The following is an 18,885-nucleotide window of genomic DNA, read 5'->3' as shown; positions in this document are numbered from 1 at the left end:
TGTGGAATAATCCAGGCTCCAACGATAATTTTATTCACAACTCGTGTCAAGTCTGCCGCGATAACTATTACGTAGAACTGTAAAAATTCGTTCCTATATTTAGGAGGTTGTCTAGGAGAGTCTGATGTGAGAGTCACATGATTAAGAAGCTTAATGAACTACGCGAAAGACGTTATCGTGTAGGAGTAATGCAATGAAAGATCGCGTCTCTTAAATTTTATGGAAACACGGAATCCATTAAAGTTTCAGACGTCGAGATTCCGTGTCTAAAGTTGGTCGTAAAGTTGGCTGTTAGTCCATCTTTAATCGAAACTTTAACGCTCCTCTTTTCCTCCTGTCCTTCCCGTAATCAGCTAATAAATAAATCCGACGAGCGGGAATATCTTCCAATCAAAGATACCAATAACCAAAGCATCCATATTAATCGATTAACCGACTACATAGATACAACTATTTAAAACCTGGAATACTTCTATTCGTCTACTAAATATTTTCAATCGAACGAAGAGAAACAAAAATGATACAAAAAATAATAAAACTTCGGCTTTCTTGAATGTTTCGAAATGGTAGATAGATACGAAGTTTTAACTAAAAAAGACAATAGATCAGAAATAGCTACAAAGAACAGAACGAGTGCAAAGAGTTGGTGAATTTAAGGGATTAAAAAGCGTCCAGTCAGCTGGAGGAGCGACTAACAAAGTCAGCAAATAGAGATGACTGGCAAAGGAATTGTAGACGAGCCATCCTAGTAGATACGTAGAACAAGTGTCTGCGTCCATTGTGCAGAATTGTTTGATTGAATGGTAGTTTGCACATACTAGCGCATTTAGTTCCGATCCTTCTTCCCCCTTCGTTCCACCTCTCTTGCCCCTTCACCCTATCCTTCTCCTCTCTATGCAAAGGTTTGCCTAGTGCATCGTCTAGTGCTTGCACTCAGCGGGTCGAGAGCTTTCCAAAGTGCTCGATGATTAGGAACGTTCGATCGTTACGTTCATGTCGCTGAAAGCAGAAGCCAACAATGTGAGGCGCTCTCGATAATAACGAAGCCGTAAAATTTGTTCGAGCTTCGTTGGCGTGCAGAAAAAACTGACAAGCCGGTGACCGTAATAGAAATCGAGCCTGAGATTTTTAAACGTCTTCTCGCATTCAGAAGGATCTCCTGTTCCCTGTAATCAGTCGTCTTTCAATCGTTTGAAACTGTTCCAGCTATACTATAATACTACAGAATACTATAATACGCTAAGTACGAAAGTACAGGTGCTTCGTGCGAAAGATAACCCTGTTGCGTTCTTCGAATCATTTTCAACCTCATTGCAGTTTCCTATCGTTAACAAACATGTACCGAATTTTAAAATAATTCAGACTGTCTTCCTTCGAGTGTTTGAGAAAAAAGTTTGAGAAAAAAAGAAAAGATGAAAGAACCATCGCCAACATGCGTGATCGATCGTTTCAATCTTTTGCTAGAGATGAAAAGATTAAGAGCGTGATTCACAAAGCAAAGTTCGTGGACTTCGGCGGGAACCTGTACGTTTATCACGAAACGCGTTATCCGAAACATATTCTAGTCGAGCGTGAGATTTCATTATCTTTCTCGCAATCTGTCCTTCGTGACGATTCCATTCTTCGGAACCGAAGAAGGAAACGCGGAGAACAAGGGTGTGAAAGAACCCTTCGGGATGCTCGAGCACTTTAGACCCCCTAAAATGCGCTTGGCACTCAAAGGAACTAGGGCTCAGCATTTCTGCCACTATCGCGTTATTTTCACGGGAACTGAAGGGCTCTCCAACGTTAAGGATGGAAGGATGTGTGCGTCAGCTTACTGTGAATTTACTGCGTCGTGATTTTGCCTCCGTTTTACTACTCTACGCGTTATTTAATACTTATTTTTCAACTCGGTAGATTTTAGAAACGTAGCTGGTGAAATTATTTGAATTTAATATCGACAGTCGTTACAGCGGTTACAGTGCTACAAAATGTTTCATAGAACACATACAAGGTATAGAGAAATCTCAATCGTTCTTTTACGATCTTAATTGATGATGAACCTACTCTATTCTATTCTAGAACATTCCTCCCTGTGTACTACTTAATCTTTTTGTTAGACCACCGCAGGTATAAAATGAATTTAATCGATAGACTTAAGTATAAGATTTTCGGTGGTATACGAGTAGTTTCCCAAGCACTGGTCGCAATTTTAATTATGCAACGCCTCCTTGAGACACAATTACTAGAAGTGCCAATTACCTAATTGTTCAAATTGCTGGGATGCGTCGCTGTGTGAAAAAATTCCTTCGGAGAAAATTCACCACCGAGAGACACGATTTAATATAACGTTTTTTTTCTCGTCTTTCCTAACTAAACCCTTCGCTTTATTAAAAAATATGTTATTTCGTCGAGAGATAACCAATATAAAATGTTAAGGATTCTTTCTCGAAAAGTAACAAGCTTCTAAATCAAGCAGCCAGCTGAAATTTAAACTAAAAAAATGCACCGCCTCGGTCGAAGTTAGAATGCTTCAAGTTTAAACACGATGGCTACTCATTCGTCCATCGGTCTTTCCAAGCGAGAAGATGAAGTTTCCACGGAGGCAAGTTTCTCGGCTGGATTAGTCATGAGTTGGATTAAACTGCACAGCCTATTGTATCTTGGATTTACTAAACTTCGGCCGGGCTTGCAGAAGTTTTGAAAAGCAAGGGAAAAGGGAACGCGGAGATTCTCTTCGACATTGCGATCGAATATCACACGGGAAAATTCGATCAATACGCTTCTCATTAACTGAGTCGCTCAGAAGCCACGATCAACTTCATAAATTAAACGCATGGATGAAACGACAAATTGCAAATATTCTCCTTTTATTTTCTTCCAGGTTCACGTTATCCCCTTAAGATAAATTTATGAAAATAAGATTTCTGTTTCGAGATGTTGACTTAATAAAAACTTGATCATCTTACATTCAGAAAGGCTCCGTTATATTATCGACGAGGGATTTTTAACTTCTTCTTTCTCGCGATATCATTAGACTCGAGACCATCGAAAGTTCAACTAATCCTCGTCAAGATAAATCAAAAGGAAGAATGTGCAGGTTGGTGACAAGTGCAGAGCAAATCCTCTAGTACGAGGAGGGTCGACGCAACGGATCGTATAAATTTTCTTTCTGCCAGTTTTTCTGTCATCAAGCGACGTCCTACACGAAAGGGGCGGCGATAAACTTCACGAGCAGGCCGCACGCAGAAATCGCTCGTCATATATCTCAGATAGGCGCATTATACCGAAATTATTAACGTGCGAAATCCCAGCGTCGGCCATTCTCTGCAGAACACGCCTCAGCTGAGGACTTCGGCTTTTTCGTTCGGATAACTCGCTGCCAATTTTCGCAGTATTTAACCAAAATTATTTCATGACTATTCTGTCCACGCCGTGGATGCCATCTCGCGAAAATGAAATTATACATTACATGTATATTCTGTGACAGAAAAACAAAGCGTGGTTCTTTAACTTGTTCGAGCAGCATCCATTGCGAATGCGACTAGCGGGAACATCGTAAAGTTCACCGGCAGTTCCATCCATTATTGTTGTCATCAGCTGCGATCGTAGAGACGCCTGCATTACATAAACAAATACCACTACCTTGGACCAGTAAGTTACGAGCGTTAAACAAGTTTAACACGATCAATATTGTTTTTCAATTTGCCACGACCTGACCTCTTTTACCATTTTTTTTTCTCTCAACTAACTATGTATCGAGATTTCAATTACGGTTAACCAACTTCCATGAAACGGTGCAATCGAATAATTAAAATTCCAAAATAGAAATCGAATTGATATTGAAATGAATTAAAAACGGAGACGCGTTGGCGTTTAAATTTTGCGTTTGAGCAAAAACGATCGAGAATCGCTTTGAAACTAACGGACGATCGTTGTTTCGTTTAATTGTTTAATCAAGTGATTTAGAGATAATTCTAATTACTGGAAGCAGCAGATTTTTCACAGCCAGCGGGATACAAGCATGGTCGATTTATGAAAGGAAGCTGCGTGTGTGGGCGTGTAAAAACGCGCATACACGCGCACCATCGCGCTACTTTTAATAACATCATTTTCCACGGTTTCTCCGCTTGGTCGTCGGTCTCCCTCTTTTTATTTATTTTTCCATTGACCCCGGAATTTTTATGAAAAAAAGTCGTAGCTCTTGTGCCTGCCATCGCAAGGGAGAAAGAGAGAGAGAGACGAAAAGAGAGAGATAAATTATTACGTTAATTATAAAATATCCACCCTTCGCTGTACGCCACCGCCCCTCTGTTAAAGCCTTTAAAAGCTCTTTAAAGGTGTTTCAGATACGGCGATAACGAATTTTAATCTCGCCGTTTAAAGCGAATCTAATGAAAAATATCAAAATGTCAGCGATTTCTTGCTAGTCGCAACAAGTCCTCTATGATACGGCAAAATGGTATTTCAGTAAGATTAACTTTACTTGATCGATTTAATTTTGTACAAACGGTTACCCTAAACACTTTTTGATAAATCACTTTACTTCTTACGATAAATTTCGAAGGAATTTTTAGGAATACTACTACCGGATTGCTATAATATTTCTGGCGTCAGCGTGACTTACTGAAACATAGAATCTCGTTATACATGAAAAACGAAGTCACATACCTCATTAAAAATATTATAATCGACCTATATTTTTTCAACCTTCGGTGTATTATAGTCTCTACCATTATATTATTCAACGTTACAAAAAATCCACCTCAAAAGGGTTAATTTGTAGTAATAATTCCTGCGCAAAAATCACCAAATAACGTATATACTGGAAAGCCTCTATACGAGTAATTAGGTAAGTAAGAAATATTATTCGCGTAGAATATTTTGCATTTTAGGTTACCCGTTCCGACTGATTTTTCCATAATAAAATACGTGTTTCGAAGCCACTCGTCAGCAGCGAGCGTAATGTAGCCCCGTGCCGCATCGTGTTAAAATAATCGAGTTAAGTAACTGTATAGAAAATAATCTGATTATTTCCTGCATGTGCCAGGACTCGTTAACAACGATACAATCATAATTTCTGTCCTGTATTTATTTGCGTGCACGCGTAAGCGATACGTACACATGCAGCTACACAAACAACTAATAATTAACCGTATTACAGTGGAGAACTTGTTTGTTCAAACTATCGCTATCCGTGTAACGAATTCAGAGGACATCGAGAGAACATAGTGCGCAACCTTTTAATCAAAAGAGATGCGAATTTTTGCATCCAGTTTTCAAGAGGTGCAATTAAAATGAAAATATGTCAAGTGACTTTGGAAATTTTGTCAAAAATACTTTTCATTAGTCTTGCGTTTATTCGTTGAGAACATTCCAACGAATGCGATACGTAGATATCTATTTTGTCCATAAACATTTCTTGGGACTAAGAATAGAGAGACCAGTGCGGAGCAGAATAAGTAAATACTATCGGTAGAAAAACTTGGCAATTTGTAATTTACGAAGCTTAAAGGGACTCTGCGAAAGTTTCTGCCGGAGACACCTGGGTACCCGAGTAAACGTTGGAAACTTCGTTTCACTTTCTGGAGAAACAATCGAGCGGCATAATTCCCGCGAGTAAGCGAGCAAAGTGTTCGCAAGCCGAATACAAAGTGGTAAACTTACCAGAATAATGATCGACTCATCGAGGCTACGTGAAGCTATAGATACAAACTTGTACTTATAAAATTGTACAGATCAGAATTGTACAGAATTGTACAGAACAGCACGAATCTTCCAGCCCGAAAAATGCCTTCTAGACATCAGATGATGGAGGTCTGGGCAATTTGGGTACACGATATAAGGAAACGCGATAAGAATCCATTAAAATTTCATTCCCATTTCGGTCTTGACTACTAAAACGCTTCGAAGATCACGGAGCTCCTTGAGAATATCCTCAAGTAGCGAGCAATTACGGTAGACTTTAATTAAAAATCTACTCGAACGAATTAACGGTCCCTAGTCGCGATTTCTATTCACCCAAGTTATAAGCTCGCGAGGAAGTCGCTATTCTCAGGAACGTGTCCGCGGATGTTTCCATTTGAAAAAGCAAAATAACGACGAAATATCAGAGGTAAAGTCGGGCGCGAACGTAACTCACGGTTCCACGAGGATCAGGTTATCGATCCTACTAGATCCTTCCGTGGTGGTCTCAAGAATTCGATGCAAAAGCGGAAATACCGATACGAGGGATGAAAAGCATGCGCAAAGCCCAAGGATTCTTACTTCTCGTCTCATTTTTATTCCATCGATATAATTTTTTTTCTCTACGATTTTTATGTGACCAGCAATAACTTTCTTCTCGATCAAGTGGTACGTTTTACCTAGTCGTACATTTTGGACTAATTTATTAATATATATGATTAATATAATGTATATGAAATTTACAAGTTACAACTGACAAGTTTCCGGAACTGATAAATTATTCATAAATTAATAGACACTGATGGTACGTTGTATTACGCTTGCGGATTCAGCATTCACCGACAAAGTTTTGTTCCTATTCGACAATGAAAATTTCATCCCAACGACTCTAAACGTGATGAAACAAGGTGAGATCGAAGCTCGACGAGCTGATTAAGAATGCCCACCGGTTATTCCGGTATAAAGAAAGACCTTGAACCTACGGAAATTAATCTTGCGCATGGTGGTACGAGAGTAGAGGGGGATAGGAACTTTGGTCAATTACGAGGGTCGAGCCTGAGCAGCCCATAAGGGATGATCGAACGGTGAATGTCGCGATCGAACCCGCCTGCAAATTGTTTCCTCCCGATTGGATCTCTTTCTTCGTCGCCTTTTACATCCGTCTAGAAAACACTCTCAACTTCGCACCACCGGTCCAGGTACCAAAATCGAAAAAGTAATATTCTTCTAATATACGAATACCTAGTTAGAATTTTCTAAGGAAACAACAATTTGCTTAGAAGCAAATCACGCTAAATGATAAACGACCTATTATTCCAAAATACGTCAGTGACACTCAACTTTATGCCACTGATCCAAATAACAAAATTGCGAAAACGAGAATCGTTAGAACGATCCTACCCCAACATACGAATATTTGTATAAATTTATTTGAAGAAAAAATAATTTGCTTGAAAGTGGATGATTCTAATTATCAAGCGATTTATCGTTTTCAAATGACTACAGGATGAAACATAAAACGCAAGGAGTATAACGGAGGTGAAACTAAACTCACGGGAAGGAGCTGCAGTTACTTTAGATACGCGTAGATGAACAGAATTCTGCTCGAGCACCTTGTCGGGTGCTGCGGTGTACCAGCAAGGCAACCCGCATTGTCTTCGCCTCGAATCTCCATTGTTTTATCCGAGCTTGAAGTTCCTTTCCTGACGCAAGCCTGAATCCAGATATTTGTTGTCTAGGAACCGTCTGGCCGTCGTATTCGTCATGTCGAATAGGTAAGATCATCCTTAGCGTGATGTAAATTTTCTTATATGTATGAATAGGATCTTGAATCGTTGTTTCGTATACGCGAAAATAAACGAAACAGACAGAAGTTGAAAAGTTTATGAGATAAAGATAGAACCTTACCTATCGAATGGAAACGATGACAAATAAATCGTACTGACGATCAATGGAAAATTATATTTTAAATAGTAAGTCGTGTGATTCGACTAAAATCAGCAAGATTCTGTGGTTCAAAATACGACCAGAATTATGAATATTTAATGGGTTTTCAAACTCGATTTTCTCAAAAACGAAACCTCCGATGTTTATAGTCGAAGGAAATAATTAATTCGTTGAACGAGGGATGAAGCGTAAGCGTGACGTTACGCGTAAAGTAAAATCTACGTCGACGTGTATGGTGCGAACGAACATTTCGGTTGCATTAAAGGTTCGAAGGCATTCAAAGAGTGATCTTGTGGTAGTTAGAGCAAAGCTGACGAGTGGTAACCGGTGGTTGAAACGACATCTCAAGTTACCGAAGGGTTCGACTTACCATCGTCGATCTTTCACCCCGCGGCATCGAGAGGGCGGCTCGCAATGAACTCGGCTTTAGACGATAAAATAGCAAACTAATCGCTGCTACGCGACTATGTTACGATACGTGCGGAAAGGAGATAATGGACTGATACCACAGGATGCGCAGGGCTAACCGCAACCTAGCATCCCGTGTACAACCCGAGACAAACTCGTCTATCACCAGCATCTACCGGTAAAATCAATCCACTCCAAATATTCCCATATTTTCCAGTTATATTAATAAGCAATTTTTCTTTTTTCACCTGAAACGTAGCAGAGATTATAGAAATTGTCGCATGTATAAAGAATTCTCTCCGTCTTTGGAAACCCCATACTTCGTAGAATACACGCGTTAAAAGATATTTTTGCTCGTATGGGAAATAAATTTGTTCGCCTCTAATTCGAAACGTAACGAAAAAAGTTACAGCGATTTGCTGAAAGCTCAAATTGCCTTGCGAAATATCTTTTCTATCCTGTAAAACTGTACACATCATGCAATACGCCCGTTAAAAGCCGGGCTAGAGTAAACTTTTCTCGCAGGAAAATGTGCATTCTGTTTACGAGCCACAATTAAAAGCCGCAAGCAGCTTTCCGCCGGATCCTTTTTTAACAAATTACGTCCGCGACAATATTTACATGGGAAAGTAATAACCACGAGCAACCGTCTCGCTGCGCTACCTTTTAATAAATTTATCAACCGCCGTAACTTTTTCGATGAACGCGCCAAGTGTCGTAACTCAGTTTCCACGTTGTTCCCAACTTTCCGAGTGCTGCTGCATTTTGCGTTACAAATAACGCGGATGCCGCGCATACATTCTTATTTCAGAACAAGCCTTATCCTTTCGAAACTTTAGGCAATATGTAGAAGCATGGAAATAACCGTCGGCGTTTTGTATACACGTTTATTAACAAAATAATTGCAGGGGCCATTGTTTGTCTGTTGCGTTATTCTCTGAAAAGCAAAAAGTCAAACGAGCGATTCGAGAAACCTCGTAACACTTGCGTTTAGTTTTCGTTCGGCCGAAATCAAATACAGGTTATACCAGTTTGTAGCAGTAAATTGCGTTTTAGCAAATGAAACAGCAGACAACATCGTAGTTTCGACTAAACACGCTCGAGAATCATATTTTCATAATCTAAGCGTCGAAGTTGGAAAATGTCCGATGTTTACAGATTCACGAACGTATTACCGATTCGTTGTTGGCGATTTCCCGGAGAAATCGTAGGCCTTAGGCGCTTTAAACGGGGGTCTGGCGAGCTTTTGCAAAAACAAGTATTCCTATATCTCAAAACTTTGGCAATAGTCCTCTCCCGTGTTGGTTGAATCGTTCTCCTCTGTCGAAATCCAGAGCTGTTCCTACCTATTCGTTCGTATATGAGCGCCGGGAATACATACTCGAGCGAACGATGTGTTGTTTGAGAACTTTCCAGCGAAACTGCTATAATTCAGGGGCGGACGGCGTGCAGTTAAAAGCACGACTTTTTCTCGTCATTTACATCCAACGCGAGTCGAATAATCGACCATGACTCTTACGAATGTGATTGAAACTGCCTTACTCTTTTAGAAAATATAGCTATAGCAAGGGAATTCGTAGAAAATTCGAAATTGCTGCGCACGAGAGCGATAGTTATGGAAATATTGTTGAATAATGGAGCAAAGTCAAGACAAAAATAAACCGGTAGACGTGATTCAAGCGCGACAATGGAGTTACGGAATAATTACGATCCGAGGAACGCGAGTCTCAAAATGCCGAGCAATTTTTCTCCGTAATTAAGAAAAGTTCCTTTCCTCGATGGCGAATGGCAAATGCATTTTTTAAGTAAAAGAGAAGCAACGAAGATTTTCAGGTTGAAATGTAATGATTAACTTGGTAAATTTGGAAAGATTCTTTAAGATCGTTGCTACTCGTTTCTTTTTCATTATTCGCAATCTGGGAAATCAAAGGAATTCCACAGAGCTTCCGAAATTCCCGTATCTCAATTAAAATGACACGTTCTCGAAAATAACTTGGCGCGTGCTAGTGATTATTGAGGTAGTATGAAATAACGTTCGAGCGACGATAGTATTGATTGCATGTCGGTTACCGTATGGTTTCAGTATTAGTGACTACGTTGCACTAGCAAACTCGTCTAAACGTGAGCGGAGAAATTTCATTCTTCGCTTTATCTAAAACCTCTATGCTCGTTTCCACGTAACTCTGCTCGATAATTTAAATAACTCAAAGCACTTATCCGTGGAAAAATATGAAAATTAGAAAAATATTTTCACCGTCATTGAGGGAAGTTTCAGATACACAGAATTCCCAAGATATTGGACACAAAAGGATGGAACGTGCGCCGCAAAACGTCAGAAGCTATTGGTTGGCAGGAAATAAATCAGTATGACGAACTAGGGCGAGAGGGAAGGAGAGGGTAAGGCAACCCCATAATTTGACATCAGCCGTGTTCCGTCAGTAACTCCGGCTTAATTACATTCCACGATGTTCGCCGCTCATTGTATTCTTGGACGAAGTTATGTTTCCCAGGACAAAGACGAAGACACCTTGAACGTTAAAAGGAATTCCCTGGTAACGCGAGTGATCTGCATCGCGCTCATACAGCGAAAATTAGTTTGATTTCGTATACGCAACCATTCATGCCCACACAATGATACACCAAAGTATTGCAACATTTGCGACCAACTTCTATGAATCTATCGTGCCGCTTACTCGAAATATTTTGAAACAGTATTAGCATTTCGTCGTACTTTTCTTTTCTACGTCTCTTAGATTCATTGTATTTCACACGTTCGCAATAATTTCGAAATGTGCAAATACTTATGGACGCTAGTGTACCTGTTTCTATGGTACCTATTCACCAAACGATCAACAAAAGTTCATCGGGAGAACTTTTTTTTTATCGATAACAAGTCCAATCATTGGTCTGCACGAACTCGGTGTTCCCACGGCGAACAAACTAGAAGGGAACAGAGCTAGCAAGCAAGGTGAACGTGTGCGAGCAAAACCGCTAGAGCTAGAAAAATGGCGCGAGAAGATAGATCGGGCAACGATCTAATTTTATCCGTGGACCGAGAGGGAGGGCACGGTCTCCCACACAGTGAAAAGGGAAAACGAGCTTCTGCAGGGCGGCTTGTGCAAGCCGGGATGAAAAAAGCTGTTCATCGGAGCTTGCGACGACGGGAAACCGAAGCGATCGACGTCATCCGGGGCTTGTCAGCTCCTGGAAGCTTTGATCGCTCGGCCGAATGCCGTTTCTCGTCAAACAGAGACAAAGACATCTCGGCTAGCTGCGCTTGCAACGAAGAAGGACACGTTCTGCCTATTATATTTTACTCGCACGAGCTACGTCGAAAATATATGGACCATCGGTTTACCGGAGATCCAATGAAACGTTTCAGGAATCGTGCCCTGTTTGTTACATGTCGGGCCATTTTGGTTTCTGTACACCGTAGTTTTGGTTCCCTGTCGACCACATTGAACTAGGTTTCAATTAAATAGAGAATAGATATTCTACGAGTAATTTTGCCGATGACTAGATTAGTCTATTAAGAATCAAGCAACGAAAGAACGCGTAAAAGATGCGTTAAATCAGACCTACGATTCTTCAGGGAAAATGCTGTCTAACCTTGAAGAAGTATCGTAGGAATCTTTTATCATTTTCTCTGTGTGTATTCGCCATCTATCTTCAGCGTCGGTGAAGCTTCGAAACGTGGAAAGTAGACACATCCGAGAAGAAGCGAGACGCCGGCGAAAATGTCTGACTAAATTGCTTGTCTTGCGTTCTTCCTCCTTCCTTCCTTCCTTCCTTCCTTCCTTCCTACCTACCTACCTTTCTCGCTAGTAAAAACCTACAGGATGCGACAGATGGCTCTCCGTGACATTGCAACTTTTTTGCAGGAATAAATGATTAAGAACGCAAAGACAGGAGGGGACAAGATTGAGTCGATGAATCGAGAACTTCGTTGCTATTCTTCCACAGTACATTCGCTTGAAAAAATTTCGAATGTTTAATTGGCAGAAGAGATTCGAAGCTGTTCGTATTATAGGATTATATAGTAATTGGTGATTGATTTTCAACAACCACTTCAGTCAGCCATCGATGACGAATTCTCTATTTACGTGGCCTAATATTCCACTTTGCGTCGTGGACAACGTTACGAGAGTCCGAGTGTCGAACACGTGTGGATAACAGCCTCCTATTTGTACGTTTATTCGATATCGGTAGTCACTGCAATGCAGACAACGTGTCAAATAAACAGCGAATACCTAATATCGCCAGCTATAACCGTAACGAGAGGAGTTGGAATGATCGTTATCGAACTAACCGCGCGATTATTTAAACCGAAGCTTCTCGGACACGAACACCACTGACATAGTTTAAGAACTTGTTCTACTAGATCGGTGTACATTATACATATAGCATAGCTCTAAATATATAGATATATAGATACGTGGTATTATAGCTTTGGATACCTACTAACGTCCGTGGAAAAAGGGGACGATGGCAAAGTTCATTTACTTGTCGACGAAAATCCTTTCGCTTCACTGACTCGTGACTCGTTAATGTACGTGGCGAGAAAAATGAACGTTTCTCGTGGTTTTAATTAAACATTAATCAACTGATATTACATAGTAAAATAATAAACGAAACTTTTAGCGCGTGAAAGCAACATATAATTATTATTTTATTCGTATTTCAACGAGCTGGATTCAAGTACTTAATGTTTCATAAATTTGATATTTTATAAATTTGATAAAATGTGATATTTAAACGGAGATTAATTCTAACAATTTCGTATCGAGAATTTTGAAGTTTCAAAACGTAATATTTCAGAATATAAATTCAGAATATACATTTTTTACAAATACAGGGTGAAGCACCGAAAAACGACATTTTGCAAAAATATAGTTAATAAATATACTCGAACTGCGTTACGTTCGTCAGAATCCAACTTTCAAAATTATCCAATGAACTAATCGGTATGTCGATTATGCAGAATGTTACAAAGGAACAAATGCGGACACGATCGAATCGGTATTATGCTACCGTCCGCAAAAGTGTCAACGCTCATTACGTTTTTCGTGCAAGCGGATCGCGTCTTGCATACCTAACACGCAATTAACCAGCGTGTAATTTCACTCTCGTATTGTTTGTCTCGCGCGTAAAGTCCAACTGGCTGACCTCTGATAAAGAAGGAATGAAAGAGAAGGAGTAAAAGGATAAAAAAAATGCCCGTAATTAGACCCTAGTACGGTTCAAACTGTCGCGACAGATGTCCCCAACTTTCGGAAGCAAAAGTCCGAAAAGCATTAAACACGACTTCTATATATATATATATATATATATATATATATATTACTTAGAAGGAATTTCATTCTCAGCCAATTTTTATTAGAATAAAAGAAGGTCGTAGAACAAACGTCTAGAATAAAAAGGAAAGAAACTCTAGAATAAAAAAAAAATTCATTCTACTAAACGACTTCTTTTCTATCTCTACTTCTCTCGCCAATATTTCCGACACCCTGTATCTTCCAGCATGAAACTAAATAAATGATGATTTTAAAAAATATTTTTAAGAAATACATGATTGAATTAAAATTCTGACAATTTTTATTTGCGTCATTATAGTCTTATTCCCCCGTATAATGAGCAACAACCAGCGACTGTGTTAAACGAAGATGGTAGATCTGAAGGTGCCGGATCTCGAAGACACTCAGATCGAAGAGGCAGAAGACAGAAAGGAAAGAAGTGGCGACATCAAGAGACCAATAGACCAAGACAAAAGCCGAAGAATATAGAATGAAAAGAGGGAGAGCTCGATGGCTTTTTAGAATTTTTAATAAGCGACATCGGCACGCTTGCGATTCTCCGCAAAAGCGGAAATGTAAATTCAGCGTTTTCGCCAGCTGGAAGGGAAGAACTGACTGGCCTCTTGTAATGCCGACATTAAAATTGCAAACCATGCAACCAGCACAGCCAAGCCTTCGTCTTCGCGAGACTGTGTGTCTCTCTTTAGCCATCTCTTTCACCCTCGCAATTCCCTCTCTTACTTTGGACGGGCATGATTGTCCGCGGAAATCTTCAAGTACCAACGTGGAAACACTGTTCGAGCACCAGTAAATGAAAGCCGACGTTACTCGTGGAAACGCGTCTGTGGATGCGTCATATTAAAGTCTGGTATTGTTCGTTTCGAATGCAGACGACGCTTGGAAAAGTGAGTTAGTAAGAAAAAGAGAGGGTATAGCAGCGAGACAAGGATAGATAGAAACCGAGGGATGATCGGGGATTAGCCGGGATTCGTGATTTCAAATTATTATAGGCCCGCGGCCTGTCCTCTAGAAAACGCGAATTTGCGATTCATAAACTGACGTAATATTCTGCTAATATAAAAATAAACATAAATATCGAGAATCCATGATAGTTAATTCTAACATTCACAGACCTAATGAGTTTTTACATTTTGTTATGCTTCTTTCTAGTTTTGCGTAATTAAAGATAAATGAAATACGATAAAAAGAAATCTACTAATACAATTCGTCATCTTAGTAATATAAATTTAAAGAAGAATAAAGAAGCGATATTGATTAACTCCACAAATTGAAAAGTAAAAAAACGAGTTTCGAATTTTTTAAGTATTCGGAATATATATCATTTTCTTGTGGTAAATGAAATCATGGAAATAGATAATTTGTTTCTTTCAAAAATTCAATACTAATCACGTATTCAAGTAATGAAATGGAGAATCTTATAAAGAGTGGAGTTGAATAGTCCGGTTTCTAAGAGGCTCATACGTATTATGTATACTGCTTGCCTCTAAGAAATTAGGTGTTAGATCTGACGAGAACATTACACGTAAATAATTTCAACATACTATTGCGACCTTTGCAAAAGACGAGTACGCATAAGTAAATAATAAATAATATTTCCACGACCGATCGTGACTAATGGCTGACATAAACAAACAACCGGCAACGCGACGAACACGCGATTCGATAAACGACCGTTATCGACAGTTACTAATAATTTTGCATTTTCGATAGATACGATCTTGTATCGAATGCGAAGATTAATACGTGTAAAAGTAAAACTCTGATCGGAATATATATTCGATATCGAAAACAAGTACATACAATACTGCGGTAATCGGGATGAAGCAAGACTACGAGTGGCAAGATGAGCATCACGAAACGCACTTTAATTGCAATGAAATGCGAGCTTACCTACGCACATCCGTTGAGAAATAGCCCGATGAGGCCGTCACGTGTTCTGCTCGATTTTTTGACAACACTAAATACCACCGAAAACTGACAGCACTATGCAACAACACACGAAACAAACCAACCGGCCGGCCGCGCACCGACTACGAAAACTCGTTCACATTTGCGCACGATCGCGCCCAACCAACATGAATGCTCGTGGCGCGCTCTATCAGAGAAGTATTATATTTTCCTCATATAATTCAAAAATCGAATCTAACGAACGAATTCTATGCAACATATGATTTTAATTGGCCACAAATTTTATATCTTTAAAATTATTTTAATAATCTTCTTCTAATGAATTCCCAATAAAGCAAAAATATATCGACCTTTCAGAAATAAAAAAAGAACTTTTCCATATACACGTCACAAATAAAGGATTAATAACTTTATTTTCAATAAAACATTTCATTATAAGAATCTAGTTTATTCGCCTTAGATCGTGTGAAGATTACTGTAACAACGTAATATAAGGAATTAGTTAAGGAATATTGGCAAGGTAATCCTTGACATTGGAGGGTTCCAATCTTCTGAAACCATTTGCATCACAAATACCAACTTCTATATTATCAGCAGTCATCTGCCCTTCGAATCCTTCTTTCAAAGTTAAAATCGCAGTATGGACAGCATCATCCAGTTCCAAACTTTTGCTATATCTCTTCTCGAGGAATACTTTTCCATTTACAAAGTTTTTGCCCATTGCTGTAGCCTTCCATGCAAAGAATGCACCAGAAGGATCGCACTGATATAAACATGGCTTCTCATTATCCCAGCCACAAATTAGCAAAGAGACTCCAAAGGGTCTGACTCCTCTATAGTTTTGCAATATATTAGTAGTATAGAATGTTCAATAAATTAAAAAATTATGTAAATGGTATTTACCCAGATTGCGTGTATTCTTGCATGAGCGTGGCAACTCTTTGCACCAATTGCGCAGTAGGTATTGGTTCTTGATAAATGAGCTGATACTGCTGTGCAATTTTACGTGCTTGTTTTACTAATAATCTGTAATCTGGACCCATCCCACTGTAGACCATACCAATATGTTTCGTAATCATTTCTACTTTCTGCACGCTGTGTTCATCGTACAATATTGATTTGTGTTTGTTTTCTGTAGCAAGAACGACTCCATTTGATGCCTTGATACCAACACTAGCAGCTCCAGCAGCAACTGCAGCTAAAGCATATTCTATCTGCACCAGTTTTCCAGACGGGCTGTGTAACAAAGTATATTGTGAGATATTTACGTTTTGAAACTTATTCTATATAGATATTTGACGAGTCATTATATACTCCATTGAAATCAATTTGTTTTCAATAAGAGAATAGATCGAGTAATATTAATTTTTATAACCAGCCTTAGATAAATAAAAGTATATGAAAAAATTTGCTTTCTTGTTAATGTATATTCAATAATAAATCCTGTAAACTGATAAATGTATTTCATTTGTAGGTTAGGTTAATGAGAACTTTTACTAATTTATTAAACCATAGGAAGTGGACCATATTAATTATGAAGTTGAATTTATTCGTTGAAGTCAAAGAATTCTTATAAGAAATGACAACATTTACCTGAAAGTTGTTAACGAGAAACTATATCGTTCCGAAGCCATGACAATTACTTTGCAACAATACAGGTTACTAAATACAGTGAAACTTTCGGTGCAAGGTTTGGCAACATGCACGAACGAACAACAGGGATTTTTATACTAGGGATATTTTGTGCTGCTATATAAATTTGTGGTTATACTTTTAAATAAAAATTTCTGTACATTTTTTTACATCTATCTGCTATTATCTATTAAATTCTGCCATTATGAATCAAAATTTTGGAAATCTTGCATTTCCTCGAGACAATCCGTGAAAAATCCTTTTATCGATGCGAAGTACGTGTTTGATTAAAAAAATGATCAAAAAATGATTCTATATAGTAGGATCCAACTTCAAATAAAAGAAAAATGTCAATTTTATGACGATTTTTAACTAAATATTTCGAACGAATACCATCAAAAAATAAGATTTATCGTACTAATAAATTCTTCTACGACCTATATCAATGTATAGTGCAAAATTTTGCACATTGTAGAAAAAATATCTTCGATACAACCTTGTATCTCTTCCATTGCGTTTATTAAATTAATTTCAGAATATAGTAACACAAATATCTATCATACATACAGAAATGGCCGAAGAAAATAAGAAGGATACCAAAAATCAAGTAGAAGAATTGTACGCATGGATCTCTAAGATTCCACTTTCAAAATCAACAAAGAATTTATCTAGAGACCTTTCGGATGCTGGTAGTTATAGCACGAAACAATTATTCCGAAATTCATTTAGCTTCTTGTAATTAAAATAATAAGGAAACCTGTTCCTTAGTAATAATAGCGGAAATCCTTAAAATGTATTACCCTCGCTATGTTGACCTCCATAATTACGTACCAGCCAACAGTTTAACTACGAAGACAGAAAATTGGAAAGTGTTAAATCGAAAAGTACTAAATAAAATTGATATGAAATTAACTAAAAATGTTATTAATCAGTTAGTAAACTGTCATCCTGGAGCTGCTGAAAATATGTTATTAGAAATAAGAAAGAAAATTATAAAAGATGGAATTGAGCCCCGGAATCTTCAGGACCTACCACAAAATGACTCTATCGAAGAAGGTAATACAAACATTAGATACATATTGATAGGAATTTAATCATAATGTTTCCAAAGTGTATAATACTTTGTTTAGGCAACAATATAAAAGTTATGGCAAAGTTATCAAAGAAATCAATGTCAAGTCCTACTGGTCACCCAATTTTGAAGGCTCTTGATTGTAAGAGATCAATATTTACACGCGCCAAAGAAATGTTCTACTTTATATTGGAATGGCTCATAAGTTGGCTATACACCTGGAATTACTTTCAAAATATAAAGTTTCAATTAGAGAATCAAAATTCGTGTAAGTTGTATGTATACCTACCAAAATTAAAAGATGTTAGTATATAGACGAATTCCTGTGCGAAAGAATTCCACATATTTTTCTACCTGTTAAAGTGAAAGAAGATGCCGAGGCGTCTAGAACACAAAGAACATCGGAGAATATCAACGAAGAAGACGCTGTTCCTCGTCACGTATACGCGCAATTAAGACGAAAAATCCGGAAGATCGACGATATTATCTGCACTCTAAATCACAAGCTTGCGTACCTTGAGAGCACGATAAAGCTGAAAGACCTGCGAATATCCAACCTAACGTCGGAGATCATAGACAACACTGTGGAATCCAAGCAATTTGCAAAAAACCAAATAAACGATGCACAAACTTCGATCGCATAATGTTCAGAAAAAAGTAAAAATAGAGAAACAGTGCCAATGATACTAAATAAATACAATTACCATAGAACTAATTCGGATACTTGTCGCTTTATTTTTTTTTAAGATGATGTACATTAATTCTCCACGTATGATATAGATATACTAGTTACAATCATAAAATTTTTATGTACTTTTACTTTCACATAACTTCAACGAAACGTTTAGTGATAATTTCTTCGTGTAATAATACTCGTTTCGTATACTCCTAATTGTATATGATCGCTCTAATTCATATTCACTACGTCATAAATAT

At 38.3% G+C, this 18,885-nt stretch overlaps 3 protein-coding genes across 3 annotated transcripts in view; 1 reads left to right on the top strand and 2 right to left on the bottom strand.

The window, feature by feature from the left end:
• The window catches only part of LOC143303546 (uncharacterized), a 28,733-nt gene extending 13,380 nt beyond the window's left edge, over positions 1 to 15,353 (bottom strand). Inside the window, exon 1 of the mRNA XM_076623942.1 lies at positions 15,228 to 15,353. Within this exon, the coding sequence (XP_076480057.1) occupies positions 15,228 to 15,237 (10 nt within the window). The 5' untranslated portion in view covers positions 15,238 to 15,353. The remainder of the gene's footprint in view (positions 1 to 15,227) is intronic.
• Positions 15,354 to 15,672: 319 nt separating this feature from the next.
• Prosalpha2 (proteasome alpha2 subunit) lies at positions 15,673 to 16,991 on the bottom strand. The gene is made up of 3 exons (XM_033343617.2): positions 16,839 to 16,991; positions 16,149 to 16,481; positions 15,673 to 16,078 (listed from the first exon to the last, which is right to left on the bottom strand). Exons 1-3 carry the CDS (start codon positions 16,877 to 16,879, stop codon positions 15,748 to 15,750), a joined length of 705 nt encoding a protein of 234 aa, XP_033199508.1. The 5' UTR covers positions 16,880 to 16,991; the 3' UTR covers positions 15,673 to 15,747.
• A 457-nt stretch (positions 16,992 to 17,448) lies between these two features.
• Positions 17,449 to 18,804, top strand: LOC117161868 (uncharacterized). Its single transcript, XM_033343620.2, has 4 exons — positions 17,449 to 17,566; positions 17,646 to 17,933; positions 18,008 to 18,217; positions 18,313 to 18,804. Exons 1-4 carry the CDS (start codon positions 17,449 to 17,451, stop codon positions 18,591 to 18,593), a joined length of 897 nt encoding a protein of 298 aa, XP_033199511.2. The 3' UTR covers positions 18,594 to 18,804.
• The last annotated feature ends 81 nt before the right edge of the window (positions 18,805 to 18,885 follow it).

The sequence above is a fragment of the Bombus vancouverensis genome, chromosome 13, assembly GCF_051014615.1.
Source record: "Bombus vancouverensis nearcticus chromosome 13, iyBomVanc1_principal, whole genome shotgun sequence".
In the NCBI taxonomy this organism is placed as follows: Eukaryota; Metazoa; Arthropoda; class Insecta; order Hymenoptera; family Apidae; genus Bombus; species Bombus vancouverensis.
This window is presented reverse-complemented; position numbering and strand designations above follow the sequence as displayed.